The 26,302-nt window shown below is 40.3% G+C and overlaps 1 protein-coding gene across 1 annotated transcript in view; it reads left to right on the top strand.

Annotated features, from left to right (window-relative positions):
* Positions 1-26,302, top strand: part of ST8SIA4 (ST8 alpha-N-acetyl-neuraminide alpha-2,8-sialyltransferase 4) — an 87,582-nt gene that overhangs the window by 35,157 nt on the left and 26,123 nt on the right. Inside the window, exon 4 of the mRNA XM_032762632.1 lies at positions 14,924-15,217. Coding sequence (XP_032618523.1) covers positions 14,924-15,217 — 294 coding nt within the window. The remainder of the gene's footprint in view (positions 1-14,923; positions 15,218-26,302) is intronic.

The raw sequence follows: 26,302 nt of genomic DNA, 5'->3' as shown, positions 1-26,302 counted from the left end.
TTTAAGACACTCAGTTTCATAAATCTTGGTCTGAATGTGCAATTTGATGTAAGATCAGTCTAAATCAATAAAACAATAACGATGGCTGATTTCAGCTGCTCACATGAAGGCTAGTCAAATATCATAACAGGATATTTAGAGAGACAAGATGAGTGAGGTAATATCTTTTATTGGATCAACTTCTGTTGGGGTGAAAGAGAGAGAGAGGGGTCTTCTCTCTTACCATCAGAAGCTGGTCCAATAAAATATTACCTCACCCACTTTTTCTCCCTAATAGCCTGGGACCACCATAGCTATAATACTGCATACAACAGATAGGATTTAGATAAATAGTTTGATATCAGAAATGACTGCTTTTTAGAACAGCTAGTTCTAGAGCATACAAGATCCAGTCTGGCTTTAATGGTTTTCCTGGGAGAGACACCTAATAGTAAAATTTCCATTAATGGTTAAGATACTCATGTTAGTCACTAGCAAAGAATGTTCTAATGCAGAACATCTGTTAATATTTTTTCCTTCAGAAGTCACAAAACTCTAAATTTACCTTTTAAAAATCACCATAATTCAATTGCACTGTAAAACTCTCCTAAACAAAATTCTATAAAACTGTAATCTGAACTCAGAAACCACAAATTACCAGTTCTGTAATAAATCTGCTTCCCTAGCCCCCTTCTTCTTTTGGTGAGTTTTGTAGTTTTAAAAAAAACTAACCCTTCAGTTGGTGCAGCTCCACCAGCATAAAAAGTCCCTTTTTCCTTTTGAATATCTTAAGAGCTCCTTCTTGTTATTCACAACCACAAAGATCCTTTTTCTGTAAGACTGGAAAAGAGAGTTCCCCTTAACCCTCACAGAAGTGTAAATAATTGTAATATTTAACCTCTCTTCCTTCACTGAGGCACATAATGACTCTAAAATTACCTATATTAAAATAGTATGAAAAGGCTAGTGGTGTGAGATCTGCCCTCTAGACTAATCCTCTTATATAGTCAGTAAAAAACATGTACTCAAGAAGATGGAGTTAGGGACAGGGTGAAAACTACAACTTAGTTTTCTGACTTTCCGTGATTAAGATCTCATTCTTGATATTTCACTTACTTAGTTTTTTGCATATACTATGCAGCAACATTCAGTGATATGAATTTACTTCTTTATAACCATGTGTAACAGCCTTGGCTGGGGCTCAGCTCCTGGTCGCAGGGGCTGAGCGAATGTAGTCTGCAGTCCGAGCCCTTGGGTAGGGCGGATGGTGAACAAACAGTGTAGGGACTCTTGCCCTTTGGAGCAGGGAGAGCAACAAGCAGGTTAGAGGCTCTGGCCCCTTTGCGCCAGGCAGAGCAGTAAGCAGTTTAGGGGCTCTGGCCCTTTGGGACAGGGCAGAGCAATAGCAGTTTAGGGGCTCTGCCTTTGTGGCAGGGCAAGCACCAAGCAGTTTAGAGCTCTGGCCCTTGGGACAGGGCAAGACATAGGTAGTTTGGGGCTCTGCCTTTGGCAGGGCAAGCGAGGACAACTGGAGGCGCAGGTTAAGTAAAGAAAGGGGAGTCTGCACACCTTAAGGTGGCAGGGAATGCAGGCCCTCCCACCCACTGCATTCCAGCCCGGCCCTAGAGCGCTGTCGCCGCTAAGGCGGTCAATGGGGATCCACCCGAAACACACTGACCGGTGAGCATTAGGATTCCACCGAAACACACGACAGGGTGGTCAGGGATCCTGGCATCACTCACGGCCATCGGCTCAGGGCCTCCACGGCTGACTGTAGTCACCGCCCCAGGCTACTTCCGACCTCCCCTCCCCGGGTACCTGCCCTTCGCCGCGTCTCCAGGGTTCCTCAAACATGGTCCTCAGCCAGCTCGGGCGGGGAGTCCGGTTCAGTCCTCGGGGTCCCGGGGTCCAGGCGGTCTGGTCCATCCTCGCTCCCGGGTTCGGCGTCTGGTCCAGTCCTCGGTGTACCGGAGTCCAGCCGGTCCGGTTCAGTCTCAGCGTCCCGGGGTTCGGCGGTGGTCCGTCTCGGGGTACCGGGGTCCAGGCGTCTGGCCAGTCCTCCAGGCCAAGCGTCAGAGGGCTGCCGCTGCCGTTCTAGGTTTCTGGCCCAGGGAGAGGGTCAGGCAGTATACCCCTTGTGATACCGGCGTTGAGTAGCGGTAGCCCGCGCGGAGCGGGCAGCCCAGTCTGCCTTCCCGGGCCGTCTTCCCAACTGCAGGGCTGGGACGGGCTTTTATACTTCCTGTCCCGCCCCCTGACTTCCTGGGGGCGGGAACAGGCAGAGGGGGCCTTGAACTTCCGGTCCCGCCCCTTGGCTTCCTGGGGGCGGGGATAGGCGGCCGGGCCTCTGCCCGGGGCCGCAGGGCTTCTGGCCTATTCCCTGTCTCAGGAACGTGGGGGAGGGGAGCCCCCTCGCTACACCATGTCAGAAGAACTCTACTGGAAACAAGAGTAATACTCAGTAACTCATGGGTAGCGGTGCAGCAAGGTCTGCTGCCAAAAAGTGTCATCACTTTTTCTAAGTATTTAATATCCTTTAAACCTTCCCTGTTACTTCACTCTGTGGCCTCATGTCAGAAGAACCTATATCAGTAACTATATTATTGCAGGAACAAGGAACTTAGTGGTCGTAAGTTTAAATTCCTGTTTCGTAAACAACTTAAAAATAAGGGTACTAGAAATGAGAAAACTTGTTGGCAGCTCACTTTAAAGAAGGCGACACTTTTTTTTTTTTTAAATAAAACCTGAATTCTTGTAACAAGTCTTACAGAAGGGAATAATTAACAAATAACATCACCGTGATAGACCTTGAGGGGTAGACCTGGCCCCTGTACATCAGTGGCAGATAGGAACTGGAATTGTGCTACCACAAAGGGCCTTGGGAAAACTCCCCCAGCACATGCACATCGTATTACTTCTATAAGAAGTTCTATGCTGACTCCCGTGCATACCCAGCAGATGGGAGAAAGTCTTAGGAAGTGAGACCATCACTTTCAGGAATTCTGGGCTATGCAGACTGTGGAGTAGCCTAGAGATAGCTGCTGGGAGCTTAAATTGCCTTAACTTGGAGCAGCCAGTGCTCTAGTTTATGGCAGGAACCACACTGGCTCCCAGATCATCCTACAATTCTGAGGGCTCCAAACCATATGCTTTTCAAATCACTGCTATTGCCAGACCTCTCCTGTTCTTTTAGGAAGAAATACGAATTCCTTTTTAAACTAAGGGCTGGGGGAAAGCCAACAGGTGTGGAGAGCACACCGTTCTCATAGAGATGTCCCGTAGGGGAGTGTCTATTAAAGGGAAGTCTCTGTATCCTTATAAAAAGGTGAGGATGGATGTTGATAAAATTCAGGTAGGAACAAATGAAAGAGTCCCATTCAGTTACATCACATAATTGCAGACAACTAAAAGTGACACATTTTATAAGTGCTTGTGTAAAAAAGCTAGAATTAAGATGATGATAATATTGATGTAACTGGCATTACAAAAACTTGGTGGAATGATGATAATCAATGGGATATGGTAACACCAGGGTACAGAATACGTAGGAATGACAGAGTAGGTCATGCTGGTGGGGGAGTGGCATTATCTATGAAAGAAAGAGTCAAATATAGTAAAAAATTTAAACGAATCAAACTGTACCATAGAATCTCTATAGATAGAAATTCCATGCTTAAATAATAAGAATATAGCAATAGGATTATACTACCGACCACCTGACCAGGATGGTGATGGCGATTGTGAAAAACTCAGGGAGATTAGAGAGGCTATAATATGGGGGTTGGGAGCGGGAAATTCAGTTACAATCTCTCATTATTATCTTCATATTGCCGCAGGATGAGATGCAGAGAGAAAGTTTCTATACACCATAGATGACTGCTTCTTGGACCAGCTAGTCCTGGAACCCACAAGGGGATACTTACAGGATCTGGTCTGAGATGAATACAGATGAATCACTCAATAATAGCAACCATAATATAATTAAATTTAACATCCTTGTGAGGGGGAAACATCAAAGAAGCCCACCACAATAGCATGTAACTTCAGAAAGGGGAACTATACAAAAATGAGGAAACTGGTTAAATGGAAATTAAAAGGTACAGTCTCAAAAAAGAAATGCCTGCAAACTGTATGGAAACTTTTAAAAACACTGTAATAGAGGCTCAAATTTACTGTATACTCCAAAGGGGGGGGGGAACCCCAGAGGACCAAAAAGTGCCACCATGGCTAAACAGCAAAGTAAAAGAAGTACTTAGAGCAATAGTGCCCAAACTTTTCTCGTTATACTCCCACTCCTTTACACAGTAATGGAATCTGTGTGCACCCCCTTCCGTTACCACACAGTTGGCTCAGCAGAGGAACAGGCAGAGCTGAAGGAAGAGCTGGGCTGGGGGGTGGAGCTGGGGCTGGGGACGGAGCTGGGGGTGGAGTAGAGCTGCTACTGGGGCATAGCGGGGCTGGGTGGCACTCCATCCTAGCCCCCCAAATGTTCCTCTGAATCCCCCCCCCCAAACATTCCTCTGCACAGTTTGGGGAACAGTAAATTAGAGGCAAAAAGGCCTTCTGTAAAAACTAGAAGTTAAATCCTATTGAGGAAAACAGAAAGGAGCATGAACTCTGGCAAGTGAAGTGTAAAAGTATCATTAAGCAGGCCAAAAATGAATTTTGAAGAGCAACTAATAAAAAATACAGCATTTTTTTCTAAGTATATAGGAAACAGGAAGCCTGCCAAACAGTTGGTGGGGCTACTGGATGATTGAGGTGCTAAAGGAGCAGTCAAGGAAGATAAGGCCATTCTGGAGAAGCTAAATTAATTCTTTGCATCAGTCTTCACTGCAGAGGATGTGAGGGATGTTCCCACACCTGACCCATTCTTTTTAGGTGTCAAATCTGAGGAACTGTCCTAGATTGCGGTGCCAGTGGAGATGATTTTGGAACAAATTGATAAATTAAATATTAATAAGTGAGGCTCAGATGGTATTCACCCAGGTGTTCTGCAGGAACTCAGATATGAAATTGCAGGATAGTCAATGTGGCACCAGTTTTTTAAAAAAAGCTCCAGAGGCCATCCTGGCAGTTACTGGCCGTTAAGCTTGACTTCAAAAGCAAGCAAATTGGTTGATTTGAAAATATACTAAAGAACAGATTGATTGGACATATGGCCGAACACAGTTTTTTGGGGTAGAGTCAATGTAGTTTCTGTAAAGGGAAGTCATACCTCACCAATCTATTAGAATTCTTTGAGAGGGTCAACAAACATGTGGACAAGGATGATCCAGTGGATATCATGTACTTGAGCTATTGACAAGATCCCACACTAAAGGACAGGTCATGAGCAATAAGCAAAAATTCATGGAAGCCTGCGTCCTATCCCTGACTTTTACTAAAAAATACCCTGGGAACAAGTGGGGGACAAGTAGAGCGCTGCCAAGGTTTGCAGCTGCTCCAACCCCAGGGTGGCTGACCCAACCCCCGCCGCTGCTCCGGTGGGCTGGGGACTGCATCTCTGGCAGCCCTAGGGCTGACAGCTGGTCAGTTGTCACTGCGGCCCTGGGGAAAGTTATCTCCATGACAGAATCATAACCTTAGTCATGGGTTAATAAGGCCGGTCCTCTCATGGATCAGTAGCTGGTTAAAGCACAGGAAACAAAGAAGAGGAATAAATGGTCAGTTTTCAGAATGGAGAGAGGTAAACAGTGGTGTTCCCCAGGGATTGGCACTGGGGCCAGCACTAGTGAATATGTTAATAAATGGTCTGGAAAAAGGGCTAAACAGTGAGATGGCAAAAATTGTAGTCAATACAAAACTAGTCCAAAGCAGACTGTGAAGAGTTCCAAAGAGATCTCACAAAACTGGGTGACTGGGCAACAAAATGGCAAATGAAATCTACTTGCAAAATATTGCACATTAGTTGGGATGCAGTTTTCCTTACATACAAAATTATGGGAACTAAATTAGCTGTTACCACTCAAAAAAGGGGTCTTGGCATCTTCGTGGATAGTTGTCTGAAAACATCTGCTCAGTGTGCAGTGGCTGTTGAAAAAGCTAACAATATTAGGAACGATTAGGAAAAGAATAGATAATATCATAATGCCACTATATATCCATAGTACGCCCACACCTTGAATACTGCATGAAGTTCTGGTCATCCCATCTCAAGAAAGAATTAAAAAAGGTATAGAGAAGGGCAACAAAGATGATTTAAGGGTGTGAAACAGCTTCCATATGAGGTGAGATCAAAAAGACTAGGGCTTTTCAGCTTGGAAAAGAAACAACTAAGGGGTAGAGATCACTGAGGTCTATAAAATCATGAATGGTATGGAGAAGATGAATAAGGAAATGTTATTTTTTCCTTCACATAACCAGGGATCACCCAATCAAATTAATAGGCAGCAGGTTTAAAACAACACACAAAACTAGTTCTTCACGCAACACGCAGTCAAGCTGTGGAACTCATTGCCAAGGGATGTTGTAAAGGCCAAAACTTGTCAAAAAAGGATTTGATAAGTTCATAGAAGACAAGTCCATGAATGGCTATTGGACAAGATAATCATGGATGCAACCCCATGCTCTGGGCATCCGTAGCCTCTGACTGCCAGGAACTGGGAGTGGATGATGGGATAATCATTCGATGATTGCCTGTTCTGTTCATTCCCTCTGAAGCACCTGGCATTGGGCGCTGTTGGAAGACAGGATCTAAGGCTAGATGAACCATTGGTCTGATCCAAATGGCCGTTCTTATGGTCTCTCCTTTTTTTGGCTTCATGCTATATGTAGTCCAAATGCAAGGCAGTGAAGCTGTTTTGTGTTAAGTGTGCAGACGTCATAGTGATGTGCTTTCTGTAAATAGACAGATGAGCAGGTATTACTCTCTCTGGTACGTTCTGTGCTATCCTTGCTTTTGTTTTCTGTTTTGTTGCAGTGCACATGAGCCATGAAGTTCAGTTCCAGATTTAGATACATTCTAGAAGTTCAGGGGCATCTGGATTCAGGGTTCCAGTTTTGGTCCATTTTAGAGATCAGGACTGTATCTGTATTACTAAAGTTTGCAGGCTGTGAGGGGGAAAGCTTTGGGGGTTCCTGGAGCCAGTTTAGGTGCATCTGTAGAGTTTAGGTGACTTGAATACATATCGATTTTCCAATAACAGGTTAATCTTAATATTTTGGCTTCCAGAGTACACCTCAAGTTAATACCATATGATGGGCTTATTATTCTTTGATCCACAAGAAATGGTTTGCTGAAAGAGGAAACACTTTCACAGCAGTGTTCTGTGCAGGTTCTGCTTGACGCCAGCAACAGTTGCCAAACACTTCTATTTCAACCAAGGAGCCTGTATTCTACAAATTGCACAGATCAGACAATGGATCAACACACTTAAAATGTATAGGGTCAAATCCTGAGATCCTTACTCAGTTTTTACCTGTTGCTTTACATTGGAATTTGTCTGAGCAAGGAATGCAGGATTTGGCCCATAAATACTAGAGTTGGATATGTACATTTGGGTCATCTAGCCCATTCCACTGCATCACCGTGGAATAATAAAATTTGTATTTGGCTGTGGCTTCCAGGAATGTGATTGCAATACCTTCTTTATAAGGTTATTCAGTTCTGCAACTTCACTGTGCGACAGGCTTAATTGGGCCATAAAACCAGCATGAGCCCAGCCTGGATAATTTCTCTGTAAGAATGTAGAGCATCTCATGATGTAGGTGACGGGGGCATGGCCAAAGGAAAAGAAGTATATGCAATGCTAATCTTTTGGCAGCATTTTTAACTCCTTTGGCCTCTAGATTTCAAGTTTACTAAGAGTAGTCCTCAGGCTGTTCTGACATGGTATAGGGGGACTGTTCCTGGACAGTGCTGTAGGAGGATCAAGGGTTTAAGCACTTTGTGTGCACGTGCATAACCTGTACTCTGTACATCTCAGAATGTGGTTCATTATATGGGTTCCCAAATGACATGCAGTGTACTTCAGTACTTTGTTTCCTTTTATGGTGACAGCATCACATTGCATGCTCATGTTCAGTTTATTCTTTCATGTCACCCCCAATGGAGTATTGTTTCCTATCAAGGAAACAGACATTTTATACTTTAGAATATTTTTTCTCCCCAAGTGAACCAACTCATAATTTATCTATTAAATCTTGTTATCTTAATTTCTGACTGTTGCTCTACTTTTTTTTTTAAACAGGCTACTGAATTTACTTGTTAATTGTACTAGTCCGTCCATCATTTTGTCAGCCAATCTGATCACTGTCCTCTCTACTCCTTCTTCTAAGTCAGTGGTTCTCAACCTTTCCAGATTACTGTACCCTTTCAGGGGTCTGATTTCAGCCCTGGGCGGTGGGGCCCAGGCTTTGGCTTGAGCCACAGGTGGTGGAGCTTGTGCTTCAACATATATCTTAGCTTCAAGGGCACATGCTTGCCACCACCTAATGTCAGTCATGCACTTGCGAGCCCCCAAACCCATCCTGTGACATCCCCCTTCTCCCCCAGGGGTTGCGACACCCAGATTGAGAAACACTGATATAGTAGATAGAAAAGTATAAACAAGTCATAGTAGACATTTTAGTTTGTACCGACTTTGCTAGTGCTTTTTATGTAGCCTGTTATAAAACTAGGCAAATAGCTAGATGAGTTGATGTACCCCCTGGAAGACCTCTGCGTACCCCCAGGGATACATGTACTCCTGGTTGCGAACCACTGCTCTAGGTCACTTATGAAGATACTAAGTAATAGTAGATACAACACCGACCCTTGTTGAATGCTTCAAGATACTGTTACACGTGGTCATTAATAATTACTCTCCTCCAGCCAAATATGTATCCATCCTTCTACTCTTTGCATATTTTTACATGAGTACTTTTATCCAAACTATATTTTTGCTTTCTAATTGAGACTCCACTTGGAACTGTTTTTAATATCTCTATATATTATGTCCACTATGTTTGTTATAAATACACACGTGATTTAGCTTAACTTGAACCTGCTTACCTTAACTATCTTCTTGCTGCTTACTTCTCCTCCTTATTAGGTTCTTGAATCCTTATTATTCATCTAGTTTGGTTGGTTGATTTTTTTTTTTTTTTTTTATTTAAATATGTGATGCTGAGGTTAGATTTATTGGCCAGTAATTTCCTGGATATCATTTTTATGGGATGGTGAACCAGCTGAGTTAGGATTTTGGATATTGTCTTAGTTCATCCAAGAGGAAGAGTAGTGAGCTGTGGAACCCAGATGTGTTGCCTTGTATTCAGTGGAGTGAATACTAGTGAACACATGTATTATGATCCTTTCCCGCCTATTTATCTTTTCCCACAGATAAAGACCATTATAGTTAAACTTTCTGCACCTTCAGACCAAGAAGAATCTTTCTAAGAACTGGAGGATAAAACTAGTCAGTGTATGGGAAAAACAAGGAGCTAAAGCTGCTAAGCTGTTTTTTTTCCATATAAAAATATTTATTCTTTCAATCTCAAAGACCAGAACCATTTCCCAGTGTGAAATTTAATGGATAAAAAACAAAGAACTAAATAAAACAATCTCTTTTTTTTGGTAACATTCTTGTTACCAGGGCAATCCCTGTTTACATTGCAGTCCCTTTAAAAATAAGCTGCAGTAAGGAATTTGTGAATACTGTGGTGTAGCATTTCAAATTTCCACAGGATGTGATGAGGTTTTGTCGATTTGTTCATATGTAGAGCCACTCACCTGCTTCCTGAAGTCTGTCTTCAGTGTAGGATATAACTGATATTTCTGTCCTGTTTTCATGTTCCCAACTTCAGTACGTGACTTCACTGATTTCCTATATTCAAGTCTGTCCTCCTGGGCATTAATGAGTTAGGCTTGCTTCCTTGAAGGTTGACTTAAGTAGTGGTGATACTGTTTTTGTTAAGATGGTCTTGTGATTGTGAAGCTTAAAGGGAGTTGCTGAGATCTGGGAGAGAATTGTGTTTGAGAGTGGTATTTTAAAAGTAGTGCAATAGGAAGAAAACAATATTGGGGTAGGTGGGAAGGAAATAGCCCAGTAAATGCCACTATAATATTTATTCTCCCTTGTTCAATCTGGCTGAGTGGTAGTAGGGACACTCCTGCAATAGCCTTTTATTAACAGGAAAAATTAAAGTTTAATTTGAAGCATGTCATTTAATGTCCAGTACGGGAAAATATTGTAATGAATCAGGTGGCTTATTACTCCGTATCCACCTTCTTCCCTGGCTGTGCTGCAGTGAAAGGATCTAATGAATGGAACATAATGTGTTATGCAGTTTAATGCTGGCCGGTAGAAAGCTCCATATAAACATCTGTCAGGGATGGCCTAGGTAAACTTAATCCTGCCTCAGTGTGCGGGGTGCACAAGATGATCCCTGGAGGTCCCATCCAGCCCTACATTTCTATGGTTCTGTAATCCCTCCAGTACAGAAAAGGAAGAGAGTTCCTGAGGCAGGGTGACCAGATGTCCTGATTTTATGTCTCGATAATTGTGGCTTTGTCTTATATAGGTACCTGTCACCCACCCCAACCCCTGACCCGATTTTTCACACTTGCTATCTGGTCACCCTAATCTGAAAGCAGAGGAGAACAGGCTTAGGAGGGCATAAGAGGCTGTGCCTGTATGTGACCAGGAGTAGTAGGCCAGAGTCAGCGGTTGAGGGCTTTGAGGTAAAGACTGGATAGCAGGTGGCCTGGGAGCTGGGCAAGGAAACAACATGTTTCCTGTGGCTATCAAGAGATGCACAGGTAAGCAGCAGTAGCAAGATACATGATGATGGCCTGAAAGTATTTGACATGGGACATATGGTTGGGAGGATTATGGTGTGAAGAGGTCTCAACAAGACATGGTTACTCTTTATACCCCTCTCTTAGGCTGCCCCAAGGACTGGGTTAGGAATGGTTGGGTTGACCTTTTTGTGGCAACTATATAATGTAATTGTTCCTAGATTATTCCTCTCTCTTTATTTCTGGGAGCCCTGCTGAAGTAATCTTCAGTTACTTCCTCAGAATACTTGAGTGTTAATAGGGACTCACTGAGGGCTAAAACCTATTGATCCTTGTGCTTGGTGCACTTTCAGTTCTGATCTCTGTGCTCATATTACACAAAACATGCTCCCAGACATATAAAGGAGTCTGGTGTATCACAGCAATACCCTGCAGTGGGGTTGGGTGCAATCCATTATGGTTAAATAAACAATTAGTGGAGTAAGATGCATACCTTTTTAGTGACTTGAACTGACAGCATGATAGAAATGAATTAGTTGGGCAGAAAGCTGTGGTAGTTTGAAATATGGTTAAAAATTGAATAGGTGATTAAAATATGACATATTCTAATACAGATACTATTCCTTTTTCCCATGCCATTCATCTGAGGTCCCGATTCAGGAAGGCAATCAAATATTTTTTTCCATGTATTTGTATTCTGGTATGCAGTAAACCTGTGCTTTTCTTTAAGTCCATTGACTTCAGTAAGATTTGAGTCCATGCTCAAAATTAAAACACGTTTACTGCTTTCTTGAATCAGGATGCTGTCCTGAAACAGGTCTGCAGAACAGACAGTAGAAAACAATTGATGTCAACTAATAAAACAGTATGTTTATTTAAGTACAGTATTGCAAGCATGATACATCACAAAGGTGCTGCATTAGAGGCTCCAGAAAGGGTTTGAAAACAGATATAGGAAGTTATCTGCATATACTTAGACCTGTGTGCAAGGGCAGTGGCAGATTTTATAAGGTTCATGTATGTGCATCTGAAAACATGAAGTCCTAAATGGAAACTACAACAACTAAAAGCTTTAGAATCCAAGCCTTCCAAAAAGAATAAAAAATGACTTGATTGTGGATTCTTGAGGATGGAAAAGTGGAAGTGTGCAATGCAGCTAGTTTATGATCTAGAAAAAGATATGACATGCAGAATATATGTGAAGTCAAAACCAGATATAAATGTATTTAGACATAGATAGTTATCATTCAGAAAATGCAGTGCTGAATTCCAAGAAAAATCCCAGTTTCACGAAGAAAGAAGACCATTTTGCTGATAATGTAACAACTAAGTCTCTAAAATGCTAGTAATTTTTTCAGAAACCAAAGCATAATGTATGCAAATGCTGAATATCTCTGTGGAAATCATTCACATCCAATTTTACAGAAAGGTACCTATTTTTAAGTATGCTGCTCTGAAACTTTCAGAAAGGTGCATACAGACATCTTACGTAGTGTGCTCTCTCTCCTCTTTCTCTCCTCTCTCTCTCTGTGTGACCCCACCCCACATTACTGTAGTATGTGCATGTCCAAAGTATTTTAAAAAAATAGATTCTGAAAGGCATTTTAACATAAGATTTCCAAGAATCCTATGGAAATATAAGTTGATTAGTAGCGGCAGTGTGGTGTCAAAAATATAGTTGAAGACTATTGTGAACATAGTCTTGGATGGGTCAGTGAGAATGGCAGAAACAATTGTACCATAAGCTGCTTTGTGAAGAACATGCTATTTTGAATTTACAGATTTTTCCAAGATTTTGCATTGCTTCTAGACTGGGGTATTGAGAAAACATTAAGTACTGCTATCTTCTGTTCTGTAAGCCACATTTTTGGAGAAAAAAAATCTGTTAAATAGATGGAAAGTGAACAAAGTCTGATAATACTATTATAAAGCAATCAACTGCTCCCAAGGTAGTATTGTTCATTCTCCTAACACAATTCTATATATTGCTGTAACAGCTAGTGTTACACTGATATTCTACCAAAATAATATTAGTGTAGGCACTGCACTAGCATAGCAACATTGAGGTACTTCCATGAAATTAGAGATTCACAGGGCATTGTCTTTCTTTTGCTATCACAAGTTTTTCAAACTGAGTATCTAAAATGATTCTCTTAAATTCATAATTATATACCTAAAATAACTGACTAGATTCTTAGAGGACCAAGCACAGTACTGAAGATACACAGCATGTCCAACAATTAAAACCACTTGTTTAAATTCCTCTATCCATATAATGAGGCACCACGGTTTGAAAAAATTGCTTAAGATGTTTAATAACAAAGCAGGGACACCTCCATTACCAAGGAGTGAGATTGGGCTGGTTTATTACCTTTTCTAATCCAGGGTTGAAAAATCTCATGATGCTGCCTGTTATAAAACATGTACTGCCAGATACATTAGGTCAAGAAAGTACACCATTATAAAACATAACCTTTTGCATTAGGTATGTTTCTCATGAATTGGTGATAACTCACAAAGTATTAGCCCTTATAATTATTTTTTAGGTTTATGGGGAAATTACATTTAGGTACCATTTTCTAACTGCAGAAAACCTTTGTAATTGAAGAGAGATGATGCTACCTAAACAGTACTGTAGTTGCCAGGTCCGAAGAGGTTTGTCTTAAAGACATATTGGCCAAATTTGTGTCAGTGCAGTTTTACATTAAAAAAAAAAATGTTCAGCACCATATCCTTCGCATCCATCTGATTCTAGCACTTGTATGTACAGGTAATAGAATTTGCATTGCAAATCTTGTTTCTTCTTAAATGAATTAACCTCTGTTATAATAACTATTATTTATATTACAGTAGTGCCAAGGATGACATTCAGAATTAGCCATTGTGCTGGCACCTGTAAAACTTTAGTGATTTCATTTGAGTTACACCACAGATGTGAAGTGGACCCAATATGTTTTTCCATTTCAACTCCTACTTCACACTTAACTTTCTTCATTTAAACTTACACTGTTTGAGAATTATTGAGAGGAAGGCCGCTCTTGTGATTAAAGCACTAGACTGGGACGGCAGTGTTGTGAGGATAAATTCAGTGTTTTCCAGGGGCACATTAAATAGTCACTACATGAAATTTTCTGACAATTTTTGCTAAAATTACATCCCATTTTTGTCATAAACAAAAAGATTACTCAGTGGAAGAGTAGGAAGATTTTGTTGCAAGGCAACAACTGCAGAAACGAAGAAATGAGTAAGAAAAACCGTACCTATGTTGATACTTCTGTGTCCTGTACGTATATGCAGTAAATAGATTCTCATATTCTTCTGGAGATAGATTTTATATATTAAAAGTTTTTTAAATGCAGTTTATTCTAGAACAGATTTTAAATATTATCAGGTGCATAATATATGGATGTGTTACTAATGATGAGCTTAATGGCCAATATATTACAGTAAAACGTTGAGACTGATCTTTTTGCTTAGGTTGGTGATTATTAAAAGTTACATGTTGGTGGAAAAGGCCTGAACAAGCTCAAAATTGGAGAGAGCAAGGGGTCACTGACAACTGCAGCTGGTCTAAAAATGGGACATTATTTTCACAAAAAAGTCACTCAGTCTTTTGGTCAAAACTTGAAACTTAGATGAAAAATGTCCTCCAAATCGTGATTGTCAGAATTTTTCAGCCAGCTTTACTGACAACTAAACAAACACAAACCAGTTTGATTTTTCTGACAGTTATTTGTGATTGGTATGAAATGATGTGCTGTACAAACTACATAATGGATAACAAAAATACATGAATTTTACTTGATTGGCATGACTACCTTTAAAGAGCTTCAGCTGTCCCCAAGGAATTTAATCAAGATAGGTTAAACAACTGCAGATTAGTGAAAATAACAATAGCTGTAAGAGACATATTGTTATTGTTCAGCGCTTGTCTAAGTATTGACACATTCTGTTTCAACTCTAATTATATGAATTTTAAATATACTGTACAGTATCTTCTTCACTGAGTTGGTTACACATAATACTTTTTTTAGAACATGCTGGGAACATCCAGGCTGTATACAGCACTAAGTAATATCATGCAGATTACCATTGGTACTTTTTTGCTCACCTAGTGTGAAACAGTCTTACATGTTCATTTTCAGCTTTTCCTTCATGCATACCCTTATCTAAGTTAATGGTTCATATCTATTTTCATTTGTCCACTAATTTTTTCCTCTTCAGGTGCAATCTAGCCCCTGTGGTGGAGTTTGCTGCAGATGTGGGAACTAAATCTGATTTTATTACCATGAATCCATCAGTTGTACAAAGAGCATTTGGAGGCTTTCGGAATGAGAGTGACAGAGAAAAATTTGTGCATAGACTATCCATGCTGAATGACAGTGTCCTTTGGATCCCTGCTTTCATGGTGAAAGGCGGAGAGAAGCATGTGGAGTGGGTTAATGCATTGATCCTTAAGAATAAATTGAAAGTGCGAACCGCTTATCCATCACTGAGACTTATTCATGCTGTCAGAGGGTAAGTGTCTGTAAAAGACTGGACTGTCCTTGGCACAATGGAACTCATAACTAAAATTTCCAGTAGATAGAAAAAAGCTCTAGTGAACCTCTAAAAGCGTTTATGGTGTATCTGTTATTTTCATAATGGATTGCATTTGTTGATAAAGCTATTTGTTTGGTAATAAATGTTTTCTGCTCTTTAAGTCTGTTCAAAAGTAAACATTTGGGGTGTTTTAGTAACTTTTCTTTTCCACCTTCATGAACACTTTTATTATCATAAGGAAGAATTACTGAAAAATAAGGTGAATTCAAAGCATGGGTGGGAAGCTTTTGACCCACAGAATGCAATAAAAGTGCTTCATGTTCTCTATTGGGCCAGGCTGTGGAGGACAAAAATGATTGGTATTTCATGAGAAACAGTTAGATTCCATCTCCAGAAATGGTGTACTACAAAAGAGTCTGTCTGGCAGATGTAAAAACCTGAGCTCCTTTCAAAATGTTCCCTGTTTTGTCCTGAACTGAGAGCCTTTTGGGCCATCAAAAACAGCCAACTAGTCAGAATAACTGAAAGCTTAAAAGTAGTTGTTAAAAGCTAGGTATGTGTCCAGCGGAGCTAGGAGACTGTTGTTTTTGGTTTTGGTTTTTTTTCTTTTCAACCAGATAAAATTGCATGTGCTTCTTGGATGTGGACGTTGCAACTGTCATTCATGTCTGTCATTTTAAGATTAGATTACCACGATGCACATAGGGATACACCTTAAAACCACGCACTGGAGTTGGTGCAATATTTCAGCTCATCTATTAAGTCCAATACCTTGCTGTGAACATATTCAGCCCATGTTCCATGAACTTCACTAGTGACTTGTAGGTTTCCAGGTGTTGTTCAAGGTGTCTGTTTTGATTATACAACCCTAAACAGCTTAGAAACTGCCTGTCTACCAGACCACTACAGCTGAGATCAGATGAGATGTTTGAGCTGAAGTCTCACTAGTAGGCCTGAGAAGGAGCTGCTGTGGTGCAGTGCTTTCCATGAAAATTGCTTTACAGTTCGCTCACCTCTCAGTCCAAAGAAGTTAACTTGAAGTACCTTCAGATGGCAAACCTTGTCTTTTTCTTCTTCAGCCAGTTGAGAATAGGAGGACAATTGTTAGAGAGGGAGGTAAATTTGGTATTGGATTACCTGGTTGCTGTTGGTGGGTTGTTTTGAATTGTACTGCTATACTTTAATTACATTTGGGCACTGATTTTGTCGAATTTTCAGGTTGTCTCTAGTGTGCCTGGAACATGTGGATAGGTGATCTTTATTTAAAGTGTATAAACCTGAATGAATAAATACATAACCTAATAAATCCTTTAAAATAAGTCCAGTTTCAGTTAACAAACAACTGTTGTAGTAGTAATAACTTACATTCTCAAAAGTGACTAGTGGTGCTTTCATTTTGGGTGGCCAACTTGAGGCACCTCGAAGGGGCCTAATTTTTTGAAAGCACTGTGCACTTACCCTCTGAAAATCAGGTCCCTTTATTGTATCTTAAATTGGTAACTTATAACTGAGTCACCAAAAATCACTAGTCAGTCAGTTTTGAAAATTTAGGCCAACAATTTTAAATCTCATTATTCATTGTTCTCGTTTACAGTATGAATAAAAATGAAAGTTCATCTAATGAAAACAAAAACTAAAAGTCCTATGTCTGATTCATCCCTGATCTAAGTGCACTGACTACCACAAAGTGACATGAAGGATTAATTTGGCTTCATGTCTCTGATTGACAGGTAGCATACAGATATCTATTGATTAAATTTAGAGTCAATATCCTTCTAGATTTCCTAATAGATAGGCTTTTCTGGCTTTTAAAAATATAGCGATAAGATTTAGTACTAAATACAATTTATGCCTCTGAAAAAAGTACCATCTCTTTCATGTTTAGAGATAAATCTCAAAAGCTATCACCACAGTATGTATCTGGTCTATGTATTTCAAGCAGAACAATTTGTATGTTATAGCAGTGGTAGAAATTGATAGGCAAAGATTAATTTTGAACATTGATTTTATAAAAATAAAATTTATGCCTAAATTTCAGTTCCACATTCCCCAGTGACAAACCTATAATGTGAAAACATGAAGTAAAATTTATGTTCTCTCTCCTCCCCCCCCCCCCTTGCCCTCATGGACTCACACTAACCTTGTAAAATAGTTGGCTGTGAAAAGGTTTGCATAGTTACCTTGTCTGACATCAGTAATAGCGTGAAACAAATACAGAACCACTGATTGCCACTTCATGTAGTAACTGTTATTTGCATATTATGGTATAGTAGTTTTGAGGAACATTTAATACATGACAATTCTATTTTTATTTTTGTTCCATTCATTTTTATTTCGAACCCTATGTGAATTGTGTGATGATCTGTGCTCTCCTGAGAAGACACATTCCAGAAGCAACACTCCTAAAATTCTCTTATGTGGAGGCTGAACTTGTCTTCTGTATAACAGTATTTTTTGCTATGCTTGAGCACAAGTCTCCATAAGTTACCGTCTAATAAATAAACTGTGATTATTAATGGAGTCCTCAGCTACTGCAGAAGTGAAAGAAATAGCAGAAAACATGTAGAAGATTGCTGCCAGCTCTGCGGTAAAAAGGAAACAGGATATGTACACCCAAATACTCTACTTGTTTGTTTTAAAAAAAACAGTGGGGTGAGACTTGTGAAAAACCATCTAATTTATTGTATACACCAGCTAAATAATCTCTTAGACATGGTATATTTTACATCAGTGTTTGAAACAATCAGAGGAGATCAAGTTTTAACTTTTGATTAAAGAAAGATAGGCAAGGCTGAACTCAATGGCTATTAGCCAAGATGGACAGGGATGGTGTCCCTAGCCTCTGTTTGCCAGAAGCTGGGAATGGGTGATGGGATGGATCACTTGATGGTTACTTGTTCTGTTCATTCCCTCTGGGGCACCTGGCGTTGGCCACTGTCAAAAGATAGGATACTGGGCTAGATGGACCTTTGGTCTGACCCAGTATGGCCGTTCTTGTGTTCTAACTGTAAAAAGTGGTATTGTCTGTGTCTTGGTATCTTTCCCCAATCTGAACCTTAGAGTCCAAAAAAAAAAGGGGTAGATGATTCCTTAAGCTTAATTACAGCTTGATTCGGATAAGCTGCCACCAATCAGGATTGGAGTGCCTGATAAATCTCGTCTCCCAAAACCTTCCCTGGGACCCCAAGACCAAATTCCTTGAGTCTCCCTTCCCCCTCCTTTTTCCTCCAGATTTTTCCCGCCTGGGTACACCAAGAGATCATCGTGCTTCAAACTCCTTGAATTACAAACAGAGAAATAAGTTTCTCCTCCCCTTCTCCCCTCTCAGGCTTTTCCCTGGGTTATCCTGGGAGAGAGACAGATTCAAGCTCCGTGATCTAAAACACAGAGGATTCACTTTCCTCCCTACTACTCCTTCTCCCTTCTCCCACCATTCTCTGGTGAGTAAGACTCAGTTCCTTTGCCTTAAAGGGGAAAAAATAATCAGGTCTTAAAGAGAAAAATGTTAATAAAAGAAAGGAGATTAAGATAATCACTGTAAATTCCAAGATGGAATATTACAGGGTCTTTCAGCGTATAGAAACTGGAGAAAAGCCTCCTCCAGCAGAAATACAATTTAAAATACTTTCAGCAAATACCATTAAAACTCTACAAGCCAATACACATTTGTCAATAAAGAAAAACAAATTAAAGCTAAAGCTTTCTACTTGCACTTACTACTTGAATAGAAAATTAGAGCCTGTAGTACATCCGGTCACTCTCAGATCCCAGAGAGAACAACAGACAAACAAAGACTTCCCTCCACCGAGATTTGAAAGTATCTTGTCTCCTGATTGGTCCTCTGGTCAGGTGTTGCAGGTCACTGTTTGTTATCCCTTTACAGGTGAAATAGACATTAACCCTTAGCTCTCTGTTTATGACAGTCTGGTCAGGTACTTTATTTTACAATATGGTGCTAATTGTATATCCATTACTTTTGTGATCCTTGTTTTGTTAAATATCAAGATTCTTATAGTTTTCATATCCTTGCCCTTGAATATACTGTGGTGATTTTCATTAAGGACCACAAAAAGCTTGGAGTACACATATGTGAACGTGACGTTTAGAATCATTCTCCCAGAATAATATTTGCATTTTCTCCGAAGACATAGAAACTTCCTTTTAACCTTTAAACACATACAAGGCTTCATTGTTTTACATTTTATTTTGCATTTAAATAATCATTTATATGAAGGTGGCTTTTTAAATTAGACTTCATGATAAGAGTATCAGTCTGCAAATCATTAAGGCTGTAATTTTGCTTTTTTTTATGTTTTGAAATCCTTCCAGAGTTATATTAGGTGAAACATGGAGAGATTTTTATAAGACCATGCCAGAAACATACTAGGAGGATCTTCCAAAGTAGTATCCTGAACTTGAAATGATAATCTAATGGGGATAAATAAAATGTGCAATTTGATGTTTAAATGACTCCATAAAGTTGTTTTGAAAGAAAGGAATTTTCATCTCTGATAGAGAAGAGGCCCTTTATGGCTTACATGTTCACTGGGTTTTTTTTGTCTTTTGAGGGACAGCACTTCCATAGAGTTCTGATGTGCAAACTGAGACTCTTTAGTGAGACTTTGTTTATTTTTTTATTAGATTTGCAAGTACACTTCTACAAAGGCCTGCGAAGTAGAAAAGTGTATTATTTGTAAGATGGTAATGCTGAAAGGCTCCGTCAGCCTTATGATATGTCTACATTGTAATGAGGTGGCTGGCTCGAGTCAACTGACTCAAGCCTGTGGGGCTCAGGCTGCAAAATTGCAGTCTGTACATTTTGAGCTCAGGATGGAGCCTGGGCTAAGAGACCCTATGAGAGGAGAGAGTCTCAGAACTTGGGCTTCAGCCCTAGCTCAACTGTCTACACTGAAATGTTATGGTTCTGTGGCCTGAGTCAGCTGACCTGGCCTCTGAGACTCAGTGCTGTGGTTTTCTTATGGCAATGTAGACATCCCAAATACAATGGATCTCTGTGGGTGCTTTACAAACACGCATTAAGAGACAATCCCTATCCCAAGGAGCTTACAATCACATTGTAAAATATTCATTTTTTTGTAGAACAAGCAAAACTTTGTCCTGTGCAACTCTATATTTAATTCAATGTCAGGAGCCCTGTGGTCTGACTCACCTGAAATTTTCATTAAAAATTTGGTGCTCTAGGGAGACCTGTGGTCTAAAACAGGCTGGATGACTTTGATTCTTGTTTTCAACTTGACGTGTTGAGCAAGGGTTAAAGAAATTTCATGTTTCATTGTGTAGGCTGATAACTGCAACGTTCAGGAAGGAATCACCCCTGCTCTCTGCCTATGAACAGCATTGCCAAGTCTTCCAGGGGCATTGTTTTTCCTTCATCTTTCTGTGACCATCAGGTTTAAGCAGTTTCCAGAGACAGGATATTAAACTTGATAGACTACTTAGGTGATCTAGTATGACCACATTATATCTTCATGTGTACTGGCGTATATAATAACCAGACAGTTTTGCAGTGATCACACATGGCACTAAACCTTTCTCTTCTTACTCATTTAACTCTGTTGTCTTTAATAGGATTACTTTTAGCTGGATCTGGCCACTTTTCTTATTCAGAATGTATCCTAGTCTCCCTCCATGTTATGAGAGAATTTAAAGAAAACTTTTTTTTATTCTGATCACATGTGGGCTGTTTGGTTCATAAAAAAGGTAATGTGGTGTTTGAAAAAGAAAGTTCTTTTTGCAGATTTCATGCTCTATTAAACTTCTGTGAATGTATGGGTATTGCTCAGAAATCTCATGATGATTTAAAGCGTTGTATGCACATATTATGTAAATACTAGGTCCAGTATGATAACTGCATTTTTAAGCCACTGCATATATTTAGTGACCTTTACATTCAGATTCTGACTTAAGCAGTTCTTCCCCAGGATGATCAAATAGCTTTATGCTGTAATCCATTTCCTGTGAGCAAATATAAAGAAATTTTTCTTAAGCATTGTATTGCTTGCTCAGATATCATTTTATATCACTACTTTACAATTTGGGGCACTAAGATTTTTCTTTATACAGTTGCGTGACTTGCTTATGCATTATGTCTAATAGCTTTTACTGAACTTTTATGTAATTGTGCATGCATTATTGACAAAATAATTGAGGTAATCAATATCCTATGGTGTTCAAGATTAACAGCAGGAAGTAGAAGCTCTAAATTAAAGGTTTAATTGATTTAAATGATTCACTCTCTTTAGCCGCTGACCAGAAGGTTAATTATAGGGTAATTCCAGTAAGCAAACCACACAGCTTTTAAAAATAATTGAACTGAACAAAAAAATTCAGAAAGATGAAACGGGGGTTTGTTTATGGACCTGAGACTTCATGCTGAGCTGTTGTTTGTGTTTAGTTATACACCAAAAGACATCTGAATAGGAAAGTAAGTGCAGTGTGTACATGTAGGGTCTTCTTCAAGTACCTTGCTGAGTCAAAACGTCCATGGAAGTCACATTAAACAGGAGACAAAGTGATGAGTAGAACTTACTAGGACTGGCTAGCATTGTGGGCCAAATGCTGCTCTTCATTTCCACTAATGAAGGGCAATTAAAACTAGCAGAGCAAGGGATACTCTCTTCCATGGCATGCCGCTCTGCAGACCACACGGATAACTGAGCAGCTGTTAACACTGCTCCAAAGATCATTAGGTTCCAGTGAATTCCCTCTGCTGTTACATGGCCACAGAGAGAAGCAAACAGTGGCACCAAAGCTCCTGTAAGAACTACACCATCAGGGAGAGAGGAACCAGCAGGCAACATGGAGGGGCTGGACAGACGTACACATAGCTCCAGGAACTGGAGAGCTGTGGCACAGTGATCCACAGATCCCTGGGTTCTGTGGGTCTGAAGGTCTCTTTCCTCTGACTCCTCTACAGTCTTCACTCCTCACTGATGAGAGTATGCAATGAAACAAAAGAGAGTCAGTAAAACAATTTTACAGTCTTTTATACTACTCTTCTATGAAGTGAACCTGCCTTGTCCAGCCCTGTTCCCCTCTGGGAGTCCAAAAACAATATTCTCATGTGCATCTTAATTTAAATGTAATGCATGATCCTGACTTTTTTTTTTTTTAGTTGCAACAGTTCATTCCCTTGAACTGTTCACCATTTAGCATTCACATCACTGGAAATTTCTTCATGCCTTCATAATCTTTTGTATAGGGGAAATCACATAACCATTCTTCAGGCTTTCCCTTTATTAAGATTTTAATCTTGCCACTTCTTATAAAAGACAGTAATGAGCTTGATCTTGTACTCCCTACTGAGGCATAATTCCTAATGAAGTCTTTATGAATTTTGCCTGAGTAAATGGTACAGGGTTGTACCTATTTATGGTCATTTTTTCAGTGCAGAGCCCTTTTCCTTTATAAGTTGAGACAAACAGCTTATTTTGAAGGGAATGACCTTATATACATCTTCACTATCTCTCTGATGTCTTTCACAGCGGGCAGTACAGAAAAATAATACTTTGTGAAACTCAAACATGTATAAGTCAAATTGTCCTCCTGTAGCTCTGTGCTAAACAATTGCTGGGAGGGATCAATATCGCACTTTGTGGTTTGTTCTGTTAACAGTCTTTCTCTATTTTTGCTGCCAAAGTAACAATATATATATATACACATCTTTTTGGAAAATAAAAAATTTAAGTTACACAGTTAGTCTAAAAATCATATATTGTTTATGTTTAAATACAGTAAATGCCTTAACCTATCTTTCTGAACATCTCACAATGAAAGATTTCTTTTAAAAAATTTCCTTACTGCTTTTTCTGTGTGTGTTTTTTATGTTTTTGTTTTTGTTTTTTTTTTACGTTTTGTTTCTAACTCAGGTTCCTAATGAAAATGCGCTAGTTAGGGTAATTTGTTTTTTAATTGTCAGTTTCTCCACAAAAAGAACAAAGAGTACTTGTGGCACTTCAGAGAGTATCAAATTTATTTGGGCATAAGCTTTTGTGGGCTAAAACCCACTTCCTGGATGCATTTAGTGGAAAATACACTAGGAAGATATATATATGCGCGCGCGCACATACACACACATACACACACATACCATGAAAAAATGGGTGTTGCCATACCAACTCTAACAAAACTAATCAATTAAGGTGGGCTATTATCAGCAGGAGAAAAAAAATTTTGTAGTGATAATCAGGATGGCCCATTTCAAACAGTTGACAAGAAGGGGAAAAATTAGCATGGGGAAATAGTTTCTACTTTGTATAATGACCCATCCACTCCCAGTCTTTATTCAAGCCTAATTTAATAGTGTCCAGTTTGCAAATTAATTCCAATTCTGCAATTTTTCGTTGGAGTCTTTTTTTTTTTGCTTGTTTTTTTTGTTTGTTTGTTTTTGTTTTTTTGAGAATTACAACTTTTAGGTCTGTATTTGAGTGACCAGAGAGGTTGAAGGGTTCTCCGACTGGTTTTTGAATGTTACAATTCTTGAATCTGATTTTTTTTCATGTTTTCTGTGTATATATATCCTCCTACTGTAATTTCCACTGCATGCATCTGATGAAGTGGGTTTTAGCCCACAAAAGCTTACGCCCAAATAAATTTGTTAGTCCTAAGGTGCCACAAGTACTCCTCGTTCTTTTTGCTGATACAGACTAACACGGCTATCACTCTGAAACCTGAGTTTCTCCACAATTTCTCATTTGAGTTTTTATTCAGTAAGCCTATATTGCAAAGTTTCAGTTACAAGGATTTAACTTTTTATTGGAAATATTTCTGTTGGGTTTTACAAATGCTAAATTTTAGTTGAAATGTGATTTGCCAACGTATTTTTAATGCAGTAATGGCCTGATGATGTGAGGTGCAGGACTGCAACTCACATTAAAGGTTGTGACTTCTGAGCATCTTTGAGCCTGCATGGATCTGACTCTGAATTTACTTACACCAATTTTACACTTGTGTGATTCAGGTTTAGTGGAGTTACTTACTACTGTAAACAATGTAGTAATCCTCAGTGCATTACAGGAATGCCACACTGGAAGAATAAAAAGGAAAATATCACTTTCCAATAAAAATAATGCTAATATAGATTGTATTATTATATTTCCCTTCAACCTTTACTTAGGATAGCATTAGAACTGGCTTTGCAGAGAGTCCTTAAATGGGATACCAGGGTACATCTTCACTACCGGCCGTATTGGCAGGTAGCAATCGATTTCTCGGGGATCGATATATCGCATCTCCTGTCGACTCCGGAACTCCACCAGCGCAAACGACGGTAGCGGAGTCGACAGGGGGAGCCGCGGACATCGATCCTGCGCCGTGAGGATGGTAGGTAACTCGATCTAAGATACTTCGACTTCAGCTGCGTTATTCACGTAGCTGAAGTTGCGTATCTTAGATTGATCCCCTCCCCTAGTGTAGACCAGCCCCCAGATAGCACTGATTTTGTGAATTAACGCATTAGGCCAAATTCTGTGGTCCTTACTTTGAGGTCCATGCTCCCTCTGCTGACATGAGTAGAAAAGCGAGGTGAAATTGGGAATGATAGCTTTGGAGGGTGAGAGGATGGAGCTGGATGTGTTGTTTCTTCCCCTTTTAAATAGTGGGAGAAACAAGTACAAATTAATGATCTCAACTAACCATCACAGATATCCATTCATTGCCATAGCACTTTTGTGGTCAGACATCTGCAGACATTCCCATCCTAAAATAACAAAAGCTGGTGTTAGCTCATGTTCCTGTGGTTGGCTAGTGTCATTGTGGCCAAACATCCCTCTTAATCACGCTACTCCCAGTTCCCCAAAACTTAAGAGTGACTGTTAGGATATATATTTGTGTCAGAGTTGATGGCCTCAAGCCTTAAGCTAACTGCTTAAGCCAATGTGTTACAAGATACAGGCCCATAGGTTCCTTATGTCACTGCTAAATAAAATAAATGCTGAAGCTAGCTCTGTGGGTTACCCACCCAAATTGGGGGATAATATTGGGGAGAGAGTGCACATGGCGATGGTGAGAGGTTTCTGCCCTTAAAGGTAATTTGCAGAGTATTTAAAAATAATTAGATTTGCGTCATCTAGCGCTTCTACATCAGTGGTTTTCAAATTTTTTTGTCGGGACCCAAGTGAAGAAAATTGTTGATGCCCGTGATCCAGCAGAGCTGAGGGGGAGGGGGAGGGGCTGGGGCAGAGAGTTAGTGTGTGGGGATGAGGGCTGTGGGGTGGGGCTGAGAATGAGGGATTCAGGGTGTGGGAGGGGGCTAAGGGCTAGGGCAGGGGGTTGGAGTGCAGGAGGGTCAGGGCTGGGGGTGGGGATGGGGATGAGGGATTTGGGCTGCAGGAAGGGGTTCTAGGTTTAGGGGGATTCAGGGCTGGGGCAGGGGGGTTGGGGCATGGACTTACCTTTGGCAGCTCCCAGTCAGTGGTGTAGTCGGGTTGCACCGTGGACCACGCTGCGCCATGGAAGCGGCCAGCAACAGGTCTGGCTCTGTGAAACTCTAGCCCGCAGGCACTGCCCCCCCCCAGTCCCCATTGGCCACTTACCAACCAATGGGAGTGCAGAGCCAGTGCTAGAGGTGGGGGCAGCATGTGGACCCCCATGGCCCCCCTGCCTAGAAGCTGGACCTGCTGCTTGTCACTTCCAGCGCACAGCACGGTGTCAGAAAAGGTAGGCACTAATCTGCCTTAGCTGGGCAGCACCGCCGACATTTTAATGTCCTGATCAGTGGTGCTGACCAAAGAGACCCAGCACCTTACATGCCACAACCCAGTAGTGGGTTGCGACTCGTGATTTGAAAAACACTGTTCTACAGGACATATAAGAAAATGCTATAAGATTTGTTTTGTGTTATTGTTTTAAAGTTGATTTTTACCTTAGATATTTCAGGAGTATTAGCTACCTGGTATGTTCTTACCTGGTTTTGTAGTAGGTCTTGGAAGATGTATATTGTTAGCTCTCGCACATTACTTCAGCTTGTAAAGTGACGGGATAGGGATTTTGAATATTTAACCAAGATTTTTTTTCTCTAAATTGTTAGTTAATGAAGTGAAG

Source organism: Chelonoidis abingdonii, chromosome 6, assembly GCF_003597395.2.
Source record: "Chelonoidis abingdonii isolate Lonesome George chromosome 6, CheloAbing_2.0, whole genome shotgun sequence".
Taxonomy (NCBI): domain Eukaryota; kingdom Metazoa; phylum Chordata; order Testudines; family Testudinidae; genus Chelonoidis; species Chelonoidis abingdonii.
Note: the sequence above shows the minus strand (reverse complement) of the source record. Positions and strands in the feature narration are given on the sequence as shown.